Source organism: Podarcis erhardii (genome assembly GCF_964252035.2).
Source record: "Podarcis erhardii genome assembly, chromosome: 15".
Classification (NCBI taxonomy): Eukaryota; Metazoa; Chordata; class Lepidosauria; order Squamata; family Lacertidae; genus Podarcis; species Podarcis erhardii.
The window spans coordinates 6,303,099-6,329,592 of NC_138505.1; the positions used below are offsets into that span (position 1 = coordinate 6,303,099).

At 44.1% G+C, this 26,494-nt stretch overlaps 2 protein-coding genes and 1 long non-coding RNA gene across 4 annotated transcripts in view; 1 reads left to right on the plus strand and 2 right to left on the minus strand.

Moving 5' to 3' along the window:
• LOC309330115 overlaps nucleotides 1-26,494 on the plus strand; it is a 110,512-nt gene that overhangs the window by 11,001 nt on the left and 73,017 nt on the right. The gene's annotated exons all lie outside the window — the stretch shown is intronic.
• On the minus strand, nucleotides 453-23,436 carry LOC309329992 (uncharacterized protein). Of its 2 annotated transcripts, none has more exons than XM_081841366.1 (2): nucleotides 23,402-23,436; nucleotides 453-1,545 (listed from the first exon to the last, which is right to left on the minus strand). In XM_081841366.1, exons 1-2 carry the CDS (start codon nucleotides 23,419-23,421, stop codon nucleotides 741-743), a joined length of 825 nt encoding a protein of 274 aa, XP_081697492.1. In that variant the 5' UTR covers nucleotides 23,422-23,436; the 3' UTR covers nucleotides 453-740. The 2 variants fall into 2 exon arrangements, with proteins under 2 accessions (XP_081697492.1, XP_081697493.1); XM_081841367.1 differs by lacking the exon at nucleotides 23,402-23,436 and adding an exon at nucleotides 3,939-4,071.
• LOC309330005 (uncharacterized protein) lies at nucleotides 22,315-25,064 on the minus strand. The gene is made up of 2 exons (XM_081841389.1): nucleotides 24,946-25,064; nucleotides 22,315-23,401 (listed from the first exon to the last, which is right to left on the minus strand). Exon 2 carries the CDS (start codon nucleotides 23,371-23,373, stop codon nucleotides 22,609-22,611), a length of 765 nt encoding a protein of 254 aa, XP_081697515.1. The 5' UTR covers nucleotides 23,374-23,401; nucleotides 24,946-25,064; the 3' UTR covers nucleotides 22,315-22,608.

Consider the following 26,494-nt stretch of genomic DNA (forward strand, 5'->3'; position numbering starts at 1 on the left):
ACACTCTCAAGACACATGGATGCCCCTTAGTGTGGAGGTACAGCACAGTCATCATGGCTAGCAACTATTGGTAGCTTTCTCCTCCACAAATTTTTCCCATGAATTTTAAAACCATCCAGGTTCTTGGCCATCTTTGCCTTCTGTTCCAGATTTTAACTGTGCTGCCCTGAATATTGCAACATTCATCTTTATTGAATGTCCATGAGTTCTAGTGCTGGGGGAGAGGACTTTTTTCTAACTGCTGCACCAGCTAGCTGCTCCTGACAGTGATTTTATTACTGCATTGTGGGAGGTTGTTTTTTTAAAAAAAAAAAACTTTGGTTGGGATAATGTTTGGACTTCCTTAGCAGGAGGTGGTAAACAAATTTAATGAAGCTGAACTTAAAAGAGGCATGTGCCAAACGGATTATGACAATGGAATTCAGGTGTCAAAAAAAGACATCATAGATGTGTTGATTTTGAGATAAGCTTTATTCTCTCCCATGCATTAAGGGAGATTGAAACAAGGAAATCAGCAGCAGTGGGTGGATGAGGAAACACCCCTCCACCACAAACACACACACACACACATTCATAAATTACATTGAAGAATGAGCCACACATTGAACATTAAATGCTATTGAAGAATGAAAGTGCATAGCAACATGCAGAAGTGTCCTGGATTTAACATACCGTTGACAGGATGCTGATGCGGGGTAGCAAATTTAGCTTTTCTTGGGATGCTTGGCAAATGCTGCATTTTACTTGATGCTTGGCAATGGGCAGACCTGTTTCGTTTGCCCAATGCATGGTGGGACGACAATGGGGCACTTGGTCTGTGAGGATCCACCACCAGATCCGCCGCTGCTGCAACAGACAGCTCCGCCACTGCCGCTACTGCAGCACACAGCTCCGCCACTGCCACTGCTGCAGCAGACAGCTCCGCCACTGCCACCACCACTGCTTCCACCAGGTACAACAATGGTTTTCCCACTGCCACCACATCCTCCACTGGATCCTCCTCCAATCACCTTAACCCCACCTGAGCTTCCACCACCGGATGAGCTACAACAAACGGCACCACCGCTGCCACTGCCGCCGGACGAGCTGCAACATACTGCACCACCACTGCCACTGCTAGCTCCACAGCAAACCCCTCCTGATCCTCCACCAACAACAATGGGGATCTTTTGCTGGCCACCTCCATATCCACCTCCATATCCACCACCCATTCCACCTCCAACGCAACACCCAGAAGACTGGCCACTGCCGCCGGATGATCCACAGCACACTGCGCCACCGCTACTGGCTCCGCAGCAAACCCCTCCAGATCCTCCGCCAACAACCATTGGGATCTTTTGCTGGCCGCCTCCATATCCACCTCCGCTTGGTATAATGATGACTCCGCCGGACTGTCCGCCATATCCTCCTCTGCCGCAGCTTCCGCCTCCGCCACCACCTCCAGAGCAGCAGCAGCCGCCGCCCCCTGAACCGCCACAGCAGCAACAGCTGCCCCCGCTTTGTTTTTGCTGGCTCATCTTTTGGCTTTCGTGTGGTGCGTTAGACCTGGAAAGTGGACAAAGCATAGTTAATGCACACTCATTCTCATGGTGATCAACTTGTGCCCAGGATGCAGCACCAGAGAGTACAGGTGGTGATTGGCAGTGTGTTGGATCACATGGTTGAATGCATGCATGTATACATAAATACACACACAAACACACCACCTTACTCCATATTTTCATCTGACGAATGCTGGAGGGTAGGCCATTTGGGTAATGGTCACAAAGAGGATGCAGGTTGAACAAGGAGCCTGACCCAAGTGAAAACGGGGGGGGGGGGGGGAGAAAGCCATAAGCTGAAACTCAACATGTGAAGAGACACTGCCCCCTACTGGGATTCAGCCAAGCAGCAGATCCCGCCACCTGCACTCGAACTGTGCCTCAGCCGCAGCTCTGCCGCTACCCCTCTTGTTCCCCAACTAACTATAAAAGACTGTTTATTTCCTAGTGTGCCCTTCTTTCCCAGGGCCATTTTTCAAGCAGACCACTTCCCCTCCCTCATTCACAGATTCCATGCCTTGCCCCAGGATCCAAATTATTTTCCCCACCTCTTCTCAGGTTACTTGGCAGTCCCCCCTACATGAAAGTCACTGTTGAAACAAAGGATTCTTACCATGAAGGATTCTTCCATTAGGTGATCCTGGCCCTGTGCTTTGAATTGGTGCAACCCAGTGACCAATTGACCACCTCCGGAATCCCTAGTTTCAACTCTCTTGTTTTCTGTACTTTCTGTCTTGAATCTGTTCCCTCAGTGCTACCTGGTTGGTTGGCTGCCAGCTAGCAAGCCAAACCATATATCTGGTGTAGATATGGAGGACAGATAATATGAATGACATGGCTTCCCAGCACCAGCGAAGCAGGTCTGGCCCTGCAAACAGGGCATGGATGTATAAGGCCTCTTCTGGGAATAATTCCTCAGTGAACCTTTGTCTGACAGATTTATCCCTTGATAATCATAAAGGATTAAAATGTCTCTTGGAGCAGGTAAGCATGCAATCTCTGGCTTAGCTGCAGCTATCATTCAAGCACTGCTGTTCGGGAGGACACACCAATTCATTTGCTGCGACCTCAGCTGCTCAGATGCCATCACCCACCCCCAAATACAATCTTCTGCATGTTTGTGGATACAGTAGCTACACTGCATGCCTGCATTTCACCTCCAAACCTTAGCAGCAAATACATATACAGTGGTACCTCGGGTTACATATGCTTCAGGTTACAAACTCCGCTAACCCAGAAATATTACCTTGGGTTAAGAACTTTGCTTCAGGATGAGAACAGAAATCATGCTCCAGCGGCATGGCAGCAGCAGGAGGCCCCATTAGCTAAAGTGGTGCTTCAGGTTAAGCACAGTTTCAGGTTAAGAACGGACCTCCGGAATGAATTAAGTTCTTAACCCGAGGTACCACTGTACCCAGAAACAAATCTGGGCTCCTTTGTGCCCTAGGTATGGAGCTGTATTGGCGCCCTTATGAAAAGAAAAAACCATGTTGTCATCATAAATGACTCTCAAATGGGACATTTAACAGAACAAGCCTAGAAATGACTACTCAAAGGCAAACCTCACAGAGTTCAATGGGGCTTACTCCCAGGAAACTGGGTACACAGGACTGCAGCCTAAATCTGGCAAGCCAGAGACAGAACTTCTGGCCATATTTCAACTGCCTCTTTGTTACCTTTGACAAGATGCCAGCGGAAAGGCACTAAATTTGAGATTCCACACTTTTCTCAGAAGAACGTCCCACTTAAATCTACGGTCCCTTTCTCGCTGGCAAACTTGCAATGGTGTGTGTGTACTGGAAATTGGCCGAAGCGGGAAAGTAACAAGGGAAAGCGACTTGGCTATGGTAAATTAAGAGGCTCTCCCGACATTTCTCAGCCAGCACATCAACTGAAAGGCTGCTCTCAAGGCAAGCAGGGAGAGTGGAGTGTGGTAAAAGCAGGCATTCTAGGATGTGTGGCCCTGTAATGGAAAGCCACACTGCATAAGCTAACCACCAGCTTTGCCAGCCAACTGGGGAAGGGACTCCACAAGCTTCCTGCAATGGCCCGTACAAGCAGCCAGATTCGTCCGCCGAAGCGCCAACGGAGGCGAAATTTTGCGCACCCACAGTCTGGGCCCTGGGTGGGGGCAACCTAGCCAACCACTAGGTTTTTCCCTGCCTGGACTAGAGAACAAAAGAAGAACTCTCAACAGATTCTCCTGTTCCTCATTTAAATCTAGAAGGATGACCCTCTCCCTCTATTGATTTTAAGGAAATCTATAAAGTATCAAGAATCCAGATCAACCCTTTGCACCACGATCCTACAAAATGAATAGTATATTGGTTAAAGCTGCAGATGGTTCCGTGCATTAAAGAGAAGGAAGATTATCAAGGATCTAAGCCTTGAACTTACCTCGTTGGAGAAATGTGGCAGAATGAAGGAAACGTCACAATGGATTCGAATGATGAGCTTGCAGACCAGAGCTCCTCTTTATACCCATTTTCTGGCCGCTCCTATGGGAAGTGAGGCACCCCAGGAATGGTGAGTGACACAGCTAGAATCTCCCTTAACAACCGGCCTCATCAATCCCAAGATGTCAGACACGTCATAGGAGATCCATATCTCTCTTTTGTATCACTCGCTATTTTTATGGGACGTAAACAGCTTAATGAAGGTGCTACACCTAATGAGTAAGTTCCTGCTTTGTAGCGGTGCCTCACATATTTGTGGGGGCTCTTGATGGGTGACATATGCAAGGGCTGGTTTTCTTTAGGAGAGAGCGTGGCTTCCTACAGGTTTAGGCAAATCAGGCAAATTAGGCAAATTACCAAAGTGGTTTATTTTCCTCACCAGAACTCAGTTCCGGCACCTTTCAGGTGGGTGCCAATGCTATTCTAAGAGAATGAGGGTGGTATTTGTGGTGCGTTCCAGCACCTCTTTTTAATAGACCAAAAAAAAAAAAAAAAAAAGCACTGGTTACTACAGTGGTACCTCAGGTTACATACGCTTCAGGTTACATGCGCTTCAGGTTACAGACTCCGCTAACCCAGAAATAGCGCTTCAGGGTAAGAACTTTACTTCAGGATGAGAACAGAAATCGGGCTCCGGTGGCACGGCGGCAGCAGGAGGCCCCATTAGCTTCAGGTTAAGAACAGTTTCAGGTTAAGAACGGACCTCCAGAACGAATTAAGTACTTAACCCGAGGTACCACTGTACTGCACTTATTTTTCCATAAGTTAAGAGACAGCAGTAGTGTGATATTTAGAATGTCGGACTAGGACCTGGGAGACCAGGGTTCAAATCTTCACCCAACTCTGAAGCTCAGTAAATGTGGCCTTGGGCCAGTCACCACCTCGCAGCCTAGGCTACCTCACAGGGCTGTTGAGGGGATGGAATAAGGAGGGTTAGGACCTTGTAGGCCACCTTGAGCTCCTTAGAGAAAAAGGAGAGATATAGATGTAACCAACTAATCAATCAAATCTCTTCCCTACCATTTCTATGCTAATCTGCATTAAGAAAGAAAAAAGAGCAAGTAGATTTGCTGTTAACCACGTTAGGTTGTACCCTATTAGATTTTGCTTAGATTAAACCTGTTGAAAACAGAGGGCATAAATTTAGTCATTAATATTGGTTGGTATACTCTGAATATGACTAACATTGGATTCTCTGAAACAAAGGATATGTCCACACATTTCACAGGGTGCAAGTGCCAGCTGCTTCTACACGCGTACACCTGTTGTGTGAAAGAGTGTACACCTGCTAATTTGTATGGCTCAGCAACTGTGTACACAGATACATTGCCTGTGTACTAATTAAATGTTACATATATGTGCGCAGACCAACTGTTTGTGTGGACACAGATTGTGCGGACAACCCTAATGTCCTCAAAAAGACATAGCAGGTCAAGCTACTTCTAATATAGTATGAATCTGAAGTGGGATAATAAGAAACATACACGTACAATTTAACTGGGTATTATTAGAACTGTGCCAGTCCCGGTTATGACGTGGAGCCTGATTGAGCCTCCAGATCCCAAAGCTGAACCAAACTGGGAGGGGGGTCTTACACAGTTTTAATTAGGGTTTGACTCCCTAATTAAGCGTGTGAGGGTGGTGACACAGCCTGTTTCTTAGTCTCTGACTCTCCTGCTGTTTAACAGTCCTAAATCGCTTCAGCTGGACATGATCTGACCCAGGCCGATTTGTGGTTTCCTCAACCTTCTCTGGCTGAATCTCAACTTGATCAAAACCGGTCCAATTCAGTTCGAGATCTGGGATCACAGCCACACATTAATGCTTTTGAATAACAGTTGCTCGAAATCACGGAAGGGGAGAGTGCTGTTGCACTCATGTCAATCTTCCACAAAACAAAAAGAGAACGTGGTAAGAGGATAGGACATTCAGTTTTTGCTTACATAATTCACATTGTCATCGAAAATATATGTATTGTGCTCATTGCATGTCCCCCAAGCATATTTTCCAAAGATTAATGAGCTATGTAGAAAGTTAATTTGGGATAATGGTCCACTTCCTTTTGATTTGAGAGAACGCAGCTGCCAATAACAGAAGGAGGTTATTCCAGAAATTGCTTTATATTTTATTAGTTTAGCCAGTGTGGTGTGGTGGTTGGAGTGTTGGAATAGGACCTGAGAGACCAGGGTTCAAGTCCTCACTCAGTCATCAAGCTCATCACTCGAAGGGTTGTTGTGATCATAAAATGGGGATGGGGAGAACTACATACAACCTTGAGCTCTTGGGAGGAGAAGTGGGATGTAAAAGCTATACATAAATAAATGGAATAAAAAATATCCCACAAAGCATATAGAAATGATTGGCAAATGCTTTCTTTTATGAATGGCCCAGATTGGGTAACTTCAGAGATGGCTTACTTAACCCTCCCTCTTTGGTCCTTTGTTGGACCTTCACCACTTTCAATTTTAACAACTAGAGAGATTTGGCATATCTCAATAGCTACCATTTGTAATTCTGGATTTGTAATCCAGAAAATGTAATCCAGATTTGAAGAGAGAGACAGCCTTTATGTGGAAGAAATGGGCTGAATATGAAATGCCTACATTAGATCTGCTGTTTAGATGATTATTTTTTTTTGTCATTTCCTGATTTGGAGGAATGACTGGCAAGTGTAAAATATAAATACAGTGGTACCTTGGTTTAAGAACAGCTTAGTTTATGAACAACTTGGTTTAAGAACATTGCAAACTCGGAAGTAGAAGTTTTGGTTTGTGAACTTTGCCTTGGAATAAGAACATGTTTCACTTCCTGTTGAGTGTGTTCCCTTTGTAAATTGAGTCCCCCACTGCTATGGGAAAACACGCCTTGGTTGAAGAGCGCTTTGGTTGAAGAACGGACTTCCGGAACGGAATAAGTTCGTAAACCAAGGTACCACTGTATCTCCAATTACCAATGTTTGCTGGGGTTTATTTATGGACTGTCTGCTTCAAGCACTTCACCACCTCCTACACTATGGAGGGAATTATTGGATCCTTACAGAAAGCTAAATCTACAGTTTTAAATGCTTTATGAGTCTTTTAAAGGTTTGTGTTCAGGAAGGAAAGGTGTGGAATAGGGAATTATAATGAGTTACACAGCCTAAACAATGGAAAGTTGCTTTGGAATCTAAAGAATATGAAATATTTCCTAAGACTTGAGATGGAGTTTGATGCAGCAAAATTTAACATTATGAGCATATTAGACTCAAAAATGTTTGTATAGAAATCCACTGTCCAAAACAGATAAATGTTGGAGGTATTGACTTGTTGAGGAATATGATGTGGGGCTTGTTCACTGATATATTCTTCTTTGTACTAATACTGTTGCCTAAATCAATTTTGTATTGGTGAAATCCATAGTGTTTGCAGGTGCTCATGTTCTTGTAAATGATATTCCTCTAGTAATGGCAGGACAACAAAAAGAAACAAAGAGATTTATACTTTGAGTATAAATTCCCTTCCCAGATCTACAATCCCAGAGTTTCCTGTGAAGAAAGAAGAATTGTTAAATCACTCTGGAATCTGTAGCTCTGGGAGGGGAACTGAGTCTCCTAACAATTCTTAGCACCATTAATAAACTACAGTTCCCAGAATTATTGGAGGGGAGAGCCATGACTGTCTAAAGTGATATCATGCTGCTTTAGACAAATGGTGTCAATGTGGTCAAAGTCTCAGAGGTGGTGGCTCTCAAATCTTTTGCAGATTTTGGGACGCGGGTGGCGCTGTGGGTTAAACCACAGAGCCTAGGACTTGCCGATCAGAAGGTCACGATTCAAATCTCTGCGACGGGGTGAGCTCCCGTTGCTCAGTCCCTGCTCCTGCCAACCTAGCAGTTGGAAAGCACGTCAAAGTGCAAGTAGATAAATAGGTACCACTCCAGCGGGAAGGTAAACAGCATTTCCGTGTGCTGCTCTGGTTCGCCAAAAGCGGCTTAGTCATGCTGGCCTGGAAGCTGTATGCTTGCTCCCTCGGCCTGTAAAGCGAGATGAGCGCTGCAACCCCAGAGTTGGTCAGGACTGGACCTAATGGTCAGGGTCCCTTTACGTTTTTAAGGCTGCTGATGCCCACCTCTTGTCTGTGGATAGTACCATTGCCACCATATCAAAGAAGACTTGAGGCAAGACAATGTCCCCACTCCTGAGCCAACTATGACCATGCAGTGAGGCTCAAGGAAAACCTCCCCCACCCACATGTGCTCCTTCAGTGCATGAACTTGACAGGTGCACCATGGCCCTGTTGGTCAACATTCACCCCAATGTGCCTGCCAGGATGCTTTTCAGCAGCCTAAATAATGGCTTCCTCTTCCCTTGAAATGCCTTGAAAATTTATGACTCAAAATGTTGCTTTTCCTGAATGTGCATAACAGTTCTCATCCCAGATCTCAGCTTGTCTCATTGCACAGTCAGTGCTTTCAATTACTTCTGTCCCTCAGTAATGCATCTAGTAAAAGCCACAGGTGGAGGACAACCCACAATGGAACTTGAATAATGACCTACATATGTGTCTTGCCCACATATAGGCACAGAGAACAAGGGCACAAAACAACAGTGCATTAATTGAAATATGGGCCACAAATTTATGAGCCTGATGTGCTGCATTCTTGACTAGTTCAAAGAAATATTTCTAAACTCAGGGCAGGTATGCTTACTCCCAGGGGGTAAGACAATCAAAAGAATCACAGGAATTGCTGGAATAATTTTCTTCCAAGGATCATAGAAAGCTGCTTTATAAAGTTGGATCACTGGTCCATCTATCTCAGTATTGTTTCACAGATCAACAGCATCTCCCTATGGTTTCAGGTGTGGGGCATTCCCACTCCTAAAGCAGATATACCATAAAACAGTGGTGGCCAATGTTATGTCTGCCAGATGTCCGTGGACTGCAGCTCCTACCATCTTGACTGATGACCATCCTGGCTGGGGGCTGATGAGATTTGTAGCTCCTGCCATATGTGGTTTGTTTGCATAAGCCATGCTTTTACACTCTGATGTACTCTGGCGTTAATCATGGTCTTCCTGGGACTCTCCTTCAGTTGACACTAAACCTTCTTGAGCCAGCATGTTGGACTGCGAAGTGGGAGATCTGGGTTGTTATCCTCATTCAGTCATGGAGCCCACTGAGTGACCTTGAGTCAATCATCCACTAGCAATGATGGCCAAGGTCCTCTTCCATGGTTGGAGGCAACAATGCTTCTGAAGACCAGCTGCTGGAAATTTCAGGAGGGCAGTGTGTTTGTTTGTTCAGATCCTGCTTGCCAGTTCCTGATGGGGCATCTGGTTGGCTAATATGAGAAGATGTTGGACTTGATGGGCCTTTGGCCTGATCCACTAGGTGGCTGTTGTTGCTACAATTCATACTTGTCTTTCATGTCATAATTATTATTATTATTATTATTATTATTATTATTATTATTATTATTATTATTTATTTTTACCCCGCCCATCTGGCTGGGCTTCCCCAGCCACTCTGGGCGGCTTCCAAAAAATATTAAAATACTGTAGTACATTTCAAACATTAAAAGCTTCCCTAAACAGGGCTGGTTACAACAATTTAAAGACAACATTAATATTAAAACATAATATTACATAATTTTAAAAAACCCCAGTTCAAAACAATTTAAAATTGAAAAAAATAAGGTGAGTCTTGAAAATATACAGATGTTCAGCCTACAACATAATATTATTGAATGAAGACAGCGAAAGGGTGGGGAAATCTGACTTGGCAGACAAGTGGGATAATAATAGTGAACTCCCTTTTTTAGTGCATGTTTGTGTGTTAATGACTTTCCCTTCCATCTTATCATCAACACAGATCAAAGTGGCAGATAGACTGGAAACAACATATCTCCTCAAGAATCTTGGAATTGACCTACCTCAGGAATGGCAGTAAGGAGAGGCAATTGAAGTTGAACACACTTAACTTTCTGATGGAGGTTGTGGGATAAAAACAGGAGCAAAAGATCTCACAAACACCTGATGCATAACAACAGAGGAGAGCACTAAAGCACACCAAGTGGAGTCCTACATCCTAGACCCTCTAGATCAGTGTTTCCCAACCTTGGGCCTCCAGCTGTTTTTGGACTACAACTCCCATCATCCCTAGCTAGCAAGACCAATGGTCAGGGATGATGGTAATTGTAGTTCAAAAACAGCTGGAGGCCCAAGGTTGGGAAACACTGCTCTAGATATTACTGACACACTTCACTTGTGACTTTTACCAACCTCAAGGAGAACAGTATTCTGGTTACAGCTTAGCTTTTAACCCAACACTGAGGGGACTCAGCTAGATTGGTAAATAAAAAGTGTTTTATATTCACTGTATATGCAATATAACACAGTAACACCAGATGGTGCTGTGGAGTCTCATCTTTCCCTACTGGATTTCCCTGTATGAGTTTACAATGTGTTTCACTGAATCACTTCTTTGACGTGTCTAGATCCAGTCCTTTCTCTACCCCTCTCCCATTTCCTTGACTCTCTTTCACCCAGCCCTCTCCTCCCAAGCCCCCTTCCCAACATCCCAACCCTTATCTCCAACTTCTGCATTCCTTTAAGCCCTCCACTCTTTCCCTCCCACCACCCCTCTTGCAAAAGAAGGACTTCTGTTTTTCTATCCTTCAAGCCATACTCTGCTATGCTGTACTATATTAAATCACACCAATTGCTTAGTTCTGAAAAGCCTCTCCTCCTAAAAGAGGGGAGGGGTTGTGAGTGGGAGCCGGTACCCGCGTCTGCGGGAGGGGGTGTCTTCGGCCCCCTGCATCAGCTTACCTGGCTGCTGCATCGCGCCTGTAGGCCAACCAATAGGGCTGACTTGGGGGCGGGGTTTAGCTGCATCTAAGCAGCCGTGGCAGCCCTGTGCCCTCATTGTGCGCCCAGAAGTTGATGGATCACCCGCCCTCCCTCCCTTAGGTAATATCTATGCTTCTGACCTTGCTCTGGACTTTGGTTGGTTGCTCTGGTTGCCCGGGGGGGGGGGCTGGTAGGAATTTTTACCCATTTGGCGAATTAGCACCAGCCTCTTGGTTTTTTGCCTACCTCGTGGCAATTCGTCACGACTTTTGAGTATTGGCTGTTAGGCATTGGAATATGTGTCGGAATCCGGTGGTCGTGAGTCCTGTCCGATGCCCTGTTGGTGGCTAGGGCCATGGTATGACCCCCGGTGACATCAGGGGGAGCTTCCAGTTTTATTTGCGTCAACAAGCTCCTCCCACTGGCTGTTAACCTTTGAATGACTCCCTGCCAAGCGGGGTGGAGTCACGTATAGATTGTTTGATCCAATGCCTAAGCCAATACTGCTCACATGCTGTAACCAATAAAGTTGTGGCCTTCTTTAGCCCTTTAACCTAAAATATATGTGTCCCTGTGTCTTATTTATCCCTGGCGGGTGGCGGGTCCTCAACTCACAATAAGGGTACCTCCCACAGGGGGAATGTGCTTTCTCCAGTCAAAATCAAACAAAGTGTAAAGTGAAGTGGGCAACAGCTGAGCCCATGGCGAAAACCAACATCCTGGGTCAGGACGTTGCCAGCACTCCACACATCACTGCCGGAGACCACACACTTGTGGTGGTAGATAATTTTGCCTGGTTGATCTACATTTAAATTTAAACATAAATAATTCTCTCTGAGCCCGGCTTCCACATTCCTCATATTATCAACACTTTATATCGTTTCCATTTTATATTGCATCATTACAATGCTTTATTGGTAACGTAAGAGGGAAAATGACTATTACTCATACTTAATCGAAGCACAAGGGATTCTAATTAGGCATTTCAGCTATGCAATGTTGAATGCTTTCTGTTAGCCCTGTCCTATCCTGTTTCTGCCCTGCTTTCCTTTTAAAAAAATTCAAGCAACTCCATGAATGAAGAACTTGTACATTGACCACTAATAAGGAACAATATGTTGCAGATATCACTGCGAATTTATTGTGCTATTTTTGTGATGTACAAATGATGTAGAAGACTATTTATCATTTCTTATTCCTATGATCCATGTTTATAAATGGTCCTTGTTTAAAAGGTTTATATATATTCAGGCTATATTTCAACATAATACTGTTGAATGAGGACAGTGAAAGGGTGGGGAGATCTGACTTGAAGGACAAGTGGGATAATAACAGTGAACTCCCTCTTCCTACTGATATTACGCTCACCTGGTGCTGATATTTCAATTGGACCATTAGTAGATGTAGAAAGAAGATTCCATCTAAATATTAGGAAGAACTTCCTGACAGTAAGAGCTGTTCGACAGTGGAATTTGCTGCCAAGGAGTGTGGTGGAGTCTCCTTCTTTGGAGGTCTTTAAGCAGAGGCTTGACAACCATATGTCAGGAGTGCTCTGATGGTGTTTCCTGCTTGGCAGGGGGTTGGACTAGATGGCTCTTGTGGTCTCTTCCACCTCTATGATTCTATGATTCTATGAAGATGTCATGTACACACAGGCATTCCACAAATGTTTTTTTGGTTCCTCCATCAAAAAATGTGTTTCTCGTGACACTGCAGCTATGTTTGTATGACATTCATATATTGCAGTGATATTTTCATGTCAAAAATGCACACATGCCTTCACACCCTTGACTTATTGGCCTCCCCCAAAATGGTATTGATGTTTATTGGAATATTAAACCTTCCAAGTTGCTGATTATCACTTTCCTTAGCCTGAAAGTTGGTGTTTATACTACATTTTTAAAGATTTGCCTTGAGAGAGTCTTTTGTTGACCACCAACATTCCGCTTTCCATTTTTAAGTTGCTTTGGAAAACGATAATCAGGCATCCACACAACATGACCAGTACAATGAAGTTGATGTTGAAGAATGGTGATCTTTGCTTCTTCGAGTACACTGGCATTAGTTCGCCTGTCTTCCCAAGTGATGTGTCAATTTTTTTGGAGACACTGTTGATGGAATCTTTCGAGGAGTTGGAGATGGCGTTTATAAGTGATCTTGGAAATATAGCTAGCCATAAGCTAAATTGGTCAATTGTTTGAAAGACTGCTGTCCTCAAGTAAACCATCACACTTGGGCAAGGAAGCCAACAGAATGTTTTTCTTTAAGATTCACTTAATTGGTGTGTTTCCCTGGCTCATAACAAGCCAGAAGGCAAAATGCTTTTCAATACATTTCAGTGTTGTTCCTTCCAGTCTTACTTTTGAGGTAAACTTGAGTGAATGCTTGAGATTCTTCATGACTTCTGATCTGTACCAACTTGATCTGCACCTCCCAGACTAAGGGGTGAATCCAAATTTAACTCCCCACTTTCTGAAATTTTGAAAATTGCAAGTATTCCTTGTTTTGAGAGAATATGGCATTTAAAATATCTGTTTGTGCTTGAGTGGTGTGGAATCTGGAGTTGGAGGAGTCAGCAATAGTTTAGCAAAGGCAAAAATCAGTGTTCCTCGTATTTTATATCAGACCCGTCCATTCCAAACATTCAGTTCTGTCTCCCAGACACAAGGGGGTAAAGGTGATGTTGAATATACACCTGGGAAAGAGTGTTAGGTAATCCTGGGCCTCTCACTCCACTGGATCTCAGCCTAAGAACCTGATGCCTAGCCTTGACCTGGTACTGGACGCAGAATCCTCAGAGGATGAACCAGACACCTCACATTGACAAAGATCGATGACTTTGAGTAGCATTCAGGATCCCATGAAACCAGTATCCAGGACCTTCTAGGGAAAGGAACCTGCTGAAGGGCCCTTGGAGATGTCAGAGGAGGTACTGGATCCAGCCACATACATTGCCAACATAGCATGTGTCTACAAATTCAGAATCGACACACCTCGTGAGTAAGCAATCTCTAAAGTGCCATCTCTTACCAGCACTTGGTGCTATGGCATTGTGGGGCTCCTTAGGTAAAGGTAAAGGGACCCCTGACCATTAGGTCCAGTCGCGGATGACTCTGGGGTTGCGGTGCTCATCTCGCTTTAGTGGCCGAGGGAGCCAGCGTACAGCTTCCAGGTCATGTGGCCAGCATGGCTAAACCGCTTCGGATGAACCAGAACAGCGCATGGAAATGCCTTTTACCTTCTCGCCAGAGTGGTACCTATTTATCTACTTGCACTTTGACGTGCTTTCAAACTGCTAGGTTGGCAGGAGCAGGGACCGAGCAATGGGAGCTCACCCCGTCGCGGGGATTCGAACCACCGACCTTCTGATTGGCAAGTCCTAGGCTCTGTGGTTTAACCCACAGTGCCACCTGCGTCCCGTGGGGCTCCTTAGGGTTCAGTTTAATCCTGCATGCTGTCTAACATCTTCATGAAGCTGCTGAGTGGGTTCATCTACTCCCCATGTGAAATAACTTACACCCTTCAATCATCATCTGAAGCCTTTCTTCATGTGCCTCCTCCGCGAGAGGTCCGGAGAGCAGCAAACTTGAGAACAGGCCTTTTCTGCGTTGGCTCCCCGCTTGTGGAATGCTAGCCCTAGGGAGTCCCACATGCTGCCCTTGTTGTATTTCTTTAGGCGCCAGTTGAAAACATCGCTCCTGACTCACTACACAATCGATGTTCTTTTAAAATTTCTGTTGGGTGGCATTGTTTTTGCTCATTATTGCGGTATGAATTTATATATTTTTATATTGTAAAGTGCCCTGTGATCTTCAGATAGAGGGTGGCGTAGAAAATTAATTATTTTTTATTAATAATAGCAACTCTCTAGACTTGGGATTCCTCGCAACTAGTATTCAGAGGCATATTGTCCCCAACTGTGCAGGCGGTGACCAGCAGTCACGAGAAGTTAATAGAGAAGGAATGTAGCTTAGGTAGGGAGTATGCCTATTTGAAGCCCAATGATAGATATTAAGATGATATGTCCATAGTCTTGCTGACAGATCTATCCTCATTCCCAAGTAACAATTCTCTGTTTATGGGCATGCAGGGCTTTGTTTGATGTTGTGACTAACTGATCATGGGTCTCCTCCTGCCTGAGCATCCAGCATGCTCCTCCAAACCTGGAAATAAGAAGTTCCTCGGTCTTCTTCTGGCCTTCTAGCATCACAGCTGCTGGAGTGTCATTGGCCAATTGCTTCTGGATTCTGGGATGTTCCAACTTCAACATCAACAGGTGAGGTTCAACATGCCCGACTTAAGCCTGTGGCTTCCTGGCACCTCACCACAGAGTACCTGAGTGGAACATCCAAGAACAGTTTGGCCTGAAGCTGGATGAGTCATGCATTCCAAACATGAGAAGCCAGCACCATTGTCTGGTTGCTGGGACATTCCATTCCCACTCCTGACAAGCCTCAGCTGCGAAATGATGTACGTTTTTCATCCACCGCTTGGTTGGTGAAGGTTGTTCCTCCTTTTGGCCACTAGAAGGAAAAGGAGACAATGAAGTACAGCGGAACCTCAGGTTGTGAATGTGATCCGTGTGGGAGGCACGTTTGCAACCTGCAGCATTCACAACCCACAGTGCCGTGTCTGTGCATGTGCGTGACGCAATTTGGCACTTCTGCACATGTGCAAAGCTTCTGCACATGCCCGAGCGCCGAAACCCGGAAGTAACCCGTTCCGGTACTTCTGGGTTTCTATGTGTCCGTAACCTGAAAACGTGTAACCTGAAGCGTCTGTAACCCGAGGTACCACTGTAAAGAATCATATAATTGTAGAATTAGAAGGGACCCCATGGGTCATTTATTCAATTTGCATTGAATTGGATATTAGAAGATTGCAGGACAGTTCACAATGTAAAATGGCGCAAGAAGTTATCTGCTGGAAATAACAACAACAAGAAGAAGTTATTTATACCCCTCCCTCCCCTCCTCAGGGCAGCTAACACTGAATATAAATACAGTAAAAATATTGAAAACCAAACCAAACCAAACCAAACTAAACCAAACAAACAGTTGATTAAAATAGAAGTTAGAATACAGTTATAAATGCAGCTTAAAATGCAACCTCATTTTAGTGGTAGCCCATAGATGAAAGCCCTAATGGGAGAAAACATCAGATATTCACCAGGGCCAACTATCCATTGGTGGTCCTACATGGGCCAGCAAAAAGAGCCAAGGGAAAATTTATATACAAAATCCCATATGAGGGGTTCCATCAAAAAATAAATAAATGAGAGGGGGGGTGTTAGACTGAGTCCAGCCCAAAGGCCAGGCAGAACAGCTCCGTCTTTCAGACCCTGTGGAACATTCCTTTTTAACCATGCCCTTTTAAAATGCAGGGTTGTTGTTGTTTTTTGCAGGGGGGGGGGCGTTATTGGGTTGATGTTTTAATTTTGATTATGCATTTTGTGGTTTTATATTTTGATTTTATTCTGAGACCTCTGGGTATAGGGTGGTAGGTAGGTAAATAAATAAATAAATAAATAAATAAATAAATAAATAAATAGCAGAGTGTTTGACTAGATGACCCTCAGGATCCCTTCCAACTCTGCAATTCTATTTATGATTCTTCCCACCTGTGGTTCCTAGCAACTAGTATTCAGAGGCATACAGTGGAGGCAGGGCATAGCCATTGTGACCAGTTGCCACTGATTGTCTTATCTTTCATGAGAAGTTAGTAAGGAAGGAATATAGCTTAGCTGGTGTGCAAGTGTTTTTCATGCAGAAGGTCCCTGGTTCAATCCCTAGAATCACCAGGTAGGACTGGGAATTTTGCTTGCCTGAAACCCTGGAGACAGACAGAAAATGAATATACAGTGGTACCTTGGTTTACGAACTTAATCCTTTCTGGAAGACTGTTCTGAAACTGAAACCGTTCTTAAACCGAGGCGCGCTTTCCCTAATGACGCCTCCCGCCGCCAGTGCCCTTCCACCATTCAGATTTCGTAGTTAGACCAAGGTAAAGTTCCCAAACCAAGACACTACTTCCAGTTTTGCGGAGTTTGTAAACCAAATTGTTCTGAAACTGGACTGTTCTGAAACTGAGGAACCGCTGTAGAGAAATCTGAACTAAATGGACCAATGGCCTAACTCTGTGTAAGGCAGTTTCCTCTGTTCCTATGCTCATCTGAACCTATTTAACTACTGTGGCTAATAGCATTTCACAGCTGGAAGAAAGAGGATGAGGACAGAGGAACAGCCCTGCAGATGCATCAGGCCAGTGGCCCATCTAGTCCAGGATCCTAAAGATCTAACCTCACAGTGGCCCATCAGATTCCCTAGGAAATCTGCAAGCAGGATCTGACTCTCCCCACAGGGAATGTTGTAGGTTTCTTAAAGGGGCAGTGCAATAATATAAGCTATGTAGACTCTAAATCATGCTTATCATGGTTGTGCTATCCCTAGGGAGGCTTGCCTGGTGTCCTCGCTAAACATCTTTAGGTGCTAGGCTAAAACATTTCTCTTCTCCCAGGCCTTTGGCTAATTAAACAGTTTATGGCCTTTCAAACCATGTTTGGTGGGTTATTGTTTTAGATTGTTATTATGGTGTGTTTTTATATTGTAAAGTGCCCTGTGGGTGAATGAGACCCTGCCCTACCAACCTCAGTCTCTCTCTTTTTTATATATAATAATATTTATTAAAGTTTCAAAGAGATTACAAAAATAAAAAAGAGAAAAAGAAAACATAGGAAAATACAAAGTACAAAAAAGAATAAAAAAGCAATTAAAAACATTTCAATCTTTCCATGTCCTGTCATTCATTTACTTATTTCCCTGACCTCCTCACACCTTCCTCTTTTGTATTCTAGTTCAATAGTTGTTTCAGCAAGTTCTTACCCTTTTTGCATTTATCTTGATACTTTATCATAATAAATTATAATTTTACATTTTTACATGTTAACAATCCATTTTTACGTCCCCTTAACAACATTATTGCTAAAACCACTTAGCTTCATTCCAACCTCCCTCTAACATTCCTTAATTTTACAGTGTTTCTGTAAATAGACTTTAAATTTCTTCCAATCTTCTTCTACCGACTCTTCTCCCTGGTCTCGGATTCTGCCAGTCATTTCCACCAGTTCCATATACTCCACCACCTTCATCTGCCATTCTTCCAGAGTGGGTAGATCTTGTGTCTTCCAATACTTCATGATGAGTATTCTTGCTGCTGTTGTTGCATACATAAAGAAAGTTCTATCCTTCTTTAGCACCAATTGGCCGACCATGCCCAGGAGAAAGGCCTCTGGTTTTTTCAAGAAAGTATATTTAAATAGCTTTTTCATTTCGTTATAAATCATCTCCCAGAAAGCCTTAATCCTTGGGCACATCCACCAAAGGTGAAAGAATGTACCTTCATTTTCTTTACATTTCCAACATTCATTATCGGGCAAATGATATATTTTTGCAAGCTTGACTGGTGTCATGTACCACCTGTATATCATTTTCATAATATTCTCTCTTAGGGCATTACATGCCGTAAATTTCATACCTGCCCTACCAACCTCAGTCTCTGTAGTCTCCCACATGTCTGCCTACAAGTCCAGGGCGTTGTCCTGCTTATCAGCTTCCTCATCCTTAGCCATCAGTGCCATCTTTGTAGGACACAACAAGGAAGAGAATGAGGACCAAACTAGCACGATCTTTTATATGCGGTGAACTCGTAAAAGGGTAAAAGAGTATTTGGAAATGATCCATAATGAATTGAAGGGAAAAAAAATGTTTACAGTCATACCTTGGGTTGAAGTTGCTTCAGGTTGAGTGCTTTCGGGTTGCGCTCCGTGGCAACCTGGAAGTAACAGAACGCGTTACTTCCAGGTTTTGCCGCTCGCGCATGCGCAGACAGTCAAAATGATGTCACGCGCATGCGCGGAAGTGGCGAATCGTGACCTGCGCAGACGTGGGTTGCGTTCGCTTCAGGATGCAAACAGGGATCCAGAACGGATCCCGTTCGTATCCAGAGGTACCACTGTAAAAGTACTTTCCCCCTAAAACCCGGAGTCCTTTCTGTCGGGAATAATTCAGACTGAAATTCCCTGGTGTCAACTGACGTACTGGAGTTGGAAGGTTTTAACAATGCTTTTGGTTGGCATGCATACTTATGGTACGACAAGGTTAAGATCAATAAGGCCTTTAAGAACCATATTGTTAGGAAAGCAGTATTTAATGTCTGGACAAAATACAAAGACTTATTGGAAAACAAGACTCCGAGGTGGCTTTCGCCTCTGGAAGCTAAGGCCCGAAAAAGACCCAATATGGAGGCCAAATGGCCAAAATATTGGGAAATATTAGAAAAAGATGGAGACAATTGGAAATTGCAGAGTTTGGAGAAAATGAAGGATAAAGTGCGAGACTGGTTACATTACGCTCAGATTAAAGAAGTCTTTAAAAATGACAAAAAGTTAGGGTTCCAGGTGGAGAAATCGAAGTTAGAAACAGAATTGTTAGAACCAAAGACTAAGGTACTATCTAGAATGTATAACTTGCTGTTAAAATGGAATACACAAGACGAAATGGTTAGATCGGCTATGATAAAGTGGGCACAGGACATTGGGCATAACATTATGTTTGAGGACTGGGAAAGGTTGTGGACCACTGGGCTGAACTTCACCGCATGTAATGCTCTGAAGGAAAATGTAATGAAAATGATATATAGATGGTACATGACCCCAGTTAAACTTGCCAAAATATACCATTCGTCGGATAATAAATGTTGGAAATGTAAAGAAAGTGAAGGAACATTCTTTCACCTCTGGTGGACATGCCCTAAGGTGAAGGCCTTCTGGGAAATGATATATAATGAGCTGAAAAAGGTATTTAAGTATACCTTCACTAAGAAAAAAGAGGCCTTCCTTCTGGGTATGGTCGGCCAGAAGGTGCTAAAGAAGGACCGAACATTTTTTATGTATGCAACAACGGCAGCAAGGATACTCATCGCTAAAAACTGGAAAACTCAAGATCTACCCACACTGGAAGAGTGGCAGATGCAGCTGATGGACTATATGCAACTGGCCGAGATGACTGGCAGAATCCGAGACCTGGGAGAAGAGAGGATTGAGGAAGACTGGAAGAAATTTAAGACGTATTTACAAAAACATTGCAATTTGGTTGAATGTTAAGAAGGATGCTAGATTATAAAAAATTGGCCACCACTAAATTAGATTTGAATTTGATGATAAGTGAGATTAAAGAAAACATAATTTTTTTGGAGAATTGCTAGATTATATTTAAATGAGTGGATATAAGATCCTAAACAAGTTGATAATTTGCTTGGAAAAACCTTTTTACGATGTAAATGGGAGCGGGAGACGTGAGGGAGTCCAAAGAAGTGATGAAACCACGTTATGATATACGTAAGGTTGTTTATTATTTGTGCATTTGTATTCAAAAAAATTTAACAATAATAAAAAAAAAAGAAATTCCCTGGTGTCAAAAAGGGTTATTTTTGGGCTTGCCACTAGGAAAGTCGGCAGTTCGAATCCACGTGACGGGGTGAGCTCCTGTTGTTCGGTCCCAGCTCCTGCCAACCTAGCAGTTTGGAAGCACGCCAAAAAGTACAAGTAGATAAATAGGTACCGCTCCGGCGGGAAGGTAAACAGCATTTCTGTGCATTGCTCTGGTTTCACCAGAAGCGGCTTAGTCATGCTGGCCACATGACCCGGAAGCTGAACGCTGGCTCCCTCGGCTAGTAAAGTGAGATGAGTGCTGCAACCCCACAGTCTTTCGCGACTGGACTTAACTGTCAGGGGTCCTTTACTGTCACCTTACTGCAGCCCATGCTTTGCTAGACCCCAAATGGAAAACGAGCGAGGTCCCAGCCAAAGAAGAATCGCAACTTAAGTTGACAGAATATGCAAAACTTGCAGACTTAACATATATAATAAAAGAACAAGAAGAACGTACATTTAGAGGAGATTGGAAAACGTTTATTGAATATATGGGAAATAATTGTGTACAGCTGAAAACGTTGGCAGCATTAAGATGAATTCAACAAGTTTTGAGGTATGCAATAAGCAAATACTGAATTGTTTTTGTAAAATATGCAGGGATTTATGATATGTAAAATGAACCATGGAAAGAGAAGAAGGGAAGTCATTGATATTTCAGGGATGTAAAAATGAGTATTTTAAATTGTAAAACAGAGAATTTAATAAAAATTATATACAAGAGAGAGAGAGAGAGAGAGAGAGGACCAAACTAGGATGAATTGACTGTTCCTGACTGACTCTGACACAATCTACTGGAGGCTTCCCAGCCTTCTGCCCTACCAGTCCCATTGGGGACCAATAACCACTGCTGTCTAGGGTTGATGGGAGTTCCCTATAGTGAAAGCCGCTCCACTGACCTTTAACATCCAGATGTATTCCTTTATCACACGTTGTGTTATTGAGTGATGGACATTCCTGTGTGGAATAGATTGAAACTGCCTGAGTTGTGTGTGTCCCTTACACTACTTCCTGAATTTGGAACTGGATCAAAGTAGAAAGGTTCCTTCAAATCCATCAGGGTTGGTTCCAATTTTATAAAGCTTAGGAACCATCTAAAACACCCCATCTATCCCCATGTGCAGCTACACAGACACTGAGATCATCAACTGACACCCTCCTTTTCCTGCCACCTCTGAGAGAAATGGATATTCTCTGTGGTAGTCCTCCATTTATGGATTTCTTTCACTATAGATTCCAACTTGTCAGCTCTTTGTCTTCCTTTTTGTACCAAGTAAAGATTTGTTTTTGTTTTTTTAGAAGATTGGCAGCTGAAATTGATGGAATTTTTCAGAATTGGCAAGTTTAACAAGTAGAATTAGAGGTAAGGATGAGGCAGACTTTAAGGAGTTGTAGGAAATGTTCATAAAAAGGGTAAAGGGTAAAGGGACCCCTGACCATTAGGTCCAGTCGTGACCTACTCTGGGGTTGCAGTGCTCATTTCGCTTTATTGGCCAAGGGAGCTGGCGTTTGTTTGCAGTTTTTTCAGGTCATGTGGCCAGCATGACTAAGCCGCTTCTGGCGAACGAGAGCAGCGCACGGAAATGCTGTTTAAATTCCTGCCGGAGCAGAACCTATTTGTCTACTTGCACTTTGACGTGCTTTCAAACTGCTAAGTTGGCAGGAGCAGGGACGGAGCAACAGGAACTCACCCCGTTGTGGGGATTTGAACTGCCGACCTCCTGATCGGCAAGTCCTAGGCTCTGTGGTTTAACCCACAGCGCCACCCACGTCCCTGAAATGTTCATAGATTATTTCTTTTTTTTAAACCTACTGTGAACTTGTTAAAACACAAGTATGCTTTGAATAAGAAAAACAGATCTTATCTGAGAAAATTGTGTTGAAGATAAGGTGTGGAATAACTATAATATGCAGCAACATTTGAAAATTTGGGGAAACCATGGAGGTGTGATGAATTATGACAATGGCAATGGGGTGATGGAAGAAGATACTGCAGATGTGTTGATTTTGAAATAAGTTTTATTCTCTCCCATGCATTATGGGAAATTGAAGCAAGGAAATCAGCAGGGGTGGGTGGATGAGGAAACTCCCATCCACCACAAATACACACACATTCATACGTTACACTGAAGAATGAGTCACATATTGAACATGCAAACATAAAATGCCGTTGAAGAATGAAAGGGCAAAGAAAGCAACATGCAGAAGTGTCCTGGGTTTAACATGTCGTTGTCAGGATGCTGATGCGAGGAAGCAAAGTCAGCTTTTCTTGGGCTGCTTGGCAAATGCGGCATTTTACTTGATGCTTGGCAATGGGCAGACCTGCTTCGTTGTCCCAATGCATGGTGGGACGACAATGGGGCACTTGGTCTGTGAGTATCCACCACCAGATCCGCCGCTGCTGCAACAGACAGCTCCGCCACTGCCGCTGCTGCAGCACACAGCTCCGCCACTGCCACTGCTGCAGCAGACAGCTCCGCCACTGCCACCACCACTGCTTCCACCAGGTACAACAATGGTTTTCCCACTGCCGCCACTGTATCCTCCTCCACCGTATCCTCCTCCAATCACCTTAACCCCACCTGAGCTTCCACCACCGGATGAGCTACAACAAACTGCGCCACCGGAGCCGGACGAGCTGCAACATACTGCACCACCACGGCTGCCACTAGCTCCACAGCAAACCCCTCCTGATCCTCCACCAACAACAATGGGGATCTTTTGCTGGCCATATCCATATCCACCTCCATATCCACCACCCATTCCACCTCCAACGCAACACCCAGAAGACTGGCCACTGCCGCCAGATGATCCACAGCACACTGCGCCACCGCTACTGGCTCCGCAGCAAACCCCTCCAGATCCTCCACCAACAACCATTGGGATCTTTTGCTGGCCGCCTCCATATCCACCTCCATATCCACCTCCGCTTGGTATAACAATGACTCCGCCGGACTGTCCGCCGCCGCCATATCCTCCACCTCCAGAGCAGCAGCAGCAGCCACCCCTTGAACTGCCGCAGCAGCAACAGCCACCCCTGCTCTGTCTTTGCTTGCTCATCTTTCGGCTTTGGTGTGGTGCGTTAGACCTGGAAAGTGGAGAAAGCATAGTTAATGCACACTGCTGGCTGCAATGCTCATTTCTCAAAGGGCCTCATTCTCATGGTGGTCAACTTGTGTCCAGGCTGCAGCACCAGGGAGTACAGGGGGCGATTGGCAGTGTGTTGGATCACATGGTTGAACACATGTTTGTGTGTGTGTGTGTGCGTGTGTGTGTGTGTGTGTGTGTGTTTGTTTGTGTGTGTATCAGGAAGGAGAGACAGTTCAGGACTAGTTTCCTTTCTCCATAAATGTCCATTCATTTAAACACTTTGATCTCTGAAACTGGCACTCTTACAGATGCCACATGGTACTCATTGCACATTTCTAAGAAATTGATATTTTCGTGTCCCACCACCCACATTTCAGAACTTCCTGACAGTTGATATCAGGTTGCAGTAGTATTTTCTGCCCCTGCTAAGATATCTTTGTTTAATCAAGCCTATTGAGAAACAATGATGGTTTAATGTGGCTTTTAGCTAATTGGTTATTTTAATTATCCTTTGAATGTTTTCATTTAAAAAAACACCTGGAAAGTTTTACTCTTCCTTTTTTTAAAAAATAACTACCTTATTTTGCAAACAATTGAATAGCATACAAATTTTGAGAGCTATAGGTAGGTAGGTAGATGGATGGATATGATTCTAGCTGTCATGTAAACTTATCTACCCAGTGCAAAAGAATTCCCCACATGTAGAACATAACCATGTTGGTGCGGAAGGTTGTAATCTAGACTACTCACTGACGTGCCATGTTTCTCAGACTGTATTGTCCTGTATCCCTTTTTTTCTATTTTGTTCCTGCTTTGCAGTGATGGAACTCAGACACTGATTGACCACTTTCAGAATCGCTAGCTTCAGCTGTTTCCTGTACTTTCTTCCTTGAATCTGCTTCCTCAGTGCTTCCCTGGATGACTGCAAGCTAACAAGCCAAACCATTTATCTGGTGTAAATATGGAGGTCAGATAATGGGATAACATTGCTCCTCTACACGAGTTAAGCAGGTCTGGCCCTGCAAACTGTGCATGGATGTATAAGGCCTCTGCCGGAAACAATTCCTCGGTGAATTTTTTGTCTGACAGATTAATCCTTTAATTTAAAAGGATTAAAATGCCTTGAAGAAAACTTTGGCTTAGCTGCAGCTATCATTCAAGCATTGCTGTTGGGGAGGACATACCAATTCATCTGCTGTGACCTCTGCTGCTCAAGTACCATCGTCCAACTCCAATTACAACAAGCTTCTGCATGTTTGTGGATACAGTAGCTACGCTGTGCACCAATATTTCACCCCAAACCTTAGCAGCAAATACCCAGAGAACAAAGGAAGAACTCCCAACAGATTCTCCACTTCTTATTTGCATCAAGAAAAATGTCCCTCTCCCTCCAATGATTGGAAGGAATTTCACACTGTATCAAGAACCCAAATCAACCCTTTGCAGCCTCCAACCCAAATAGCATTATTGTTCCATCTGTGCATAGCTGAAGATGTCTCCATCCATTCAAAGGAAGGAGGAGGATCTGAGCATTGAGCTTACCTTGTTTAGCAGATGTGCTGGAACGATGGAGAAGTCTCAATGGATTCGAATGATGAGCTTGGGGACCAGAGATCCTCTTTATACCCATCTTCTGGCCACTCCTATCGGAAGTGAGGCACCCCAGGAATGGTGAGTGGCACAGTTACAACTTCCCTTAACTGTCGGCCTCATCAAACCCAAGATGTCAGACAAATCATGAGATCCATATCTCACTTTTGTATCACTAGTCATTTTACAGAGCGTAAACAGCTTAATGAAGGTGCTCCACCTAATGAGTAAGTTCCTGTGATGCTGCTTTGTAGCGGTGCCTCACATATTTGTGGGGGCTCTTGATGGGTGATGTATTCAAGGGTGGGCTTTTGCTAGAGATAAGCAAATCAGAATATATCCAGTCCCAATTGCTACTGCACTTGTTTATCCATAGGTTGAGCGACTGTTGTGGTACAGTCCTTAGGGTGTTGGACTGGATGTGGGAAACCAGGGTTCAAATCCACAATTAAGCTCACTGACTGTGACCTTGGGCCAGTCACTGCCTTTCAGCCTAACCTATCTAACAGGAATGTGGGGAGATAATGAGGAAGGGGAGAACCATGTAGGCCACTTTGAATTCCTGGAGAAAAAGGAAGAATATAAATGCACTATATCAATCAATTAAGTCTGTTCCCTGTCATTTCTATGTTAAACGGATTTATTTATTTTTTTAGTGTGTGGATTTGTTGATAAACACGCAGGGTTTTATAGTTAAAGGTCCGTATATTTAAAGCTATGGTTTTCCCAGTAGTGATGTATGGAAGTGAGAGCTGGACCATAAAGAAGGCTGATCGCCGATGAATTGATGCTTTTGAATTATGGTGCTGGAGGAGACTCTTGAGAGTCCCATGGACTGCAAGATCAAACCTCTGCATTCTTAAGGAAATTAGCCCTGAGTGCTCACTGGAAGGACAGATCGTAATGCTAAGGCTCCAATACTTTGGCCACCTCATGAGAAGAGAAGACTCACTGGAAAAGACCCTGATGTTGGGAAAGATGGAGGGCACAAGGAGAAGGGGATGACAGAGGATGAGATGGTTGGACAGTGTTCTCGAAGCTACCAACATGAGTTTGACCAAACTGCGGGAGGCAGTGGAAGACAGGAGTGCCTGGCATGCTCTGGTCCATGGGGTCATGAAGAGTCGGACACGACTAAACGACTAAACAGCAACAACAAGTTTCACTTGGAGTAAACCTATTGGAAACCAGCAGCCTAAATTAGTTGTGGATGGATCTACTCTGAATAGGACTAACGTTGGGTTCTTTGTAGCAATGGATGTTTACACACATAATGTTGAGCAGAAGTGAAGGCTTTTTATACACCCATACATCAGTTGGCATGAAGGAGTGTACACTTGTTAGATACCCTCCAACATCCCTCAGATGAAAATAAGGACACAGGGCTTTGAGATGCAGTTTCTTCTCTCGCTCCAGACAGCTACTCCCACACCACACAACTCCCCCTCTCCTACCTCCTTCCTCACCTCCTTCCCCTTTCTCCCCTTCCCTTCCCTTCTAC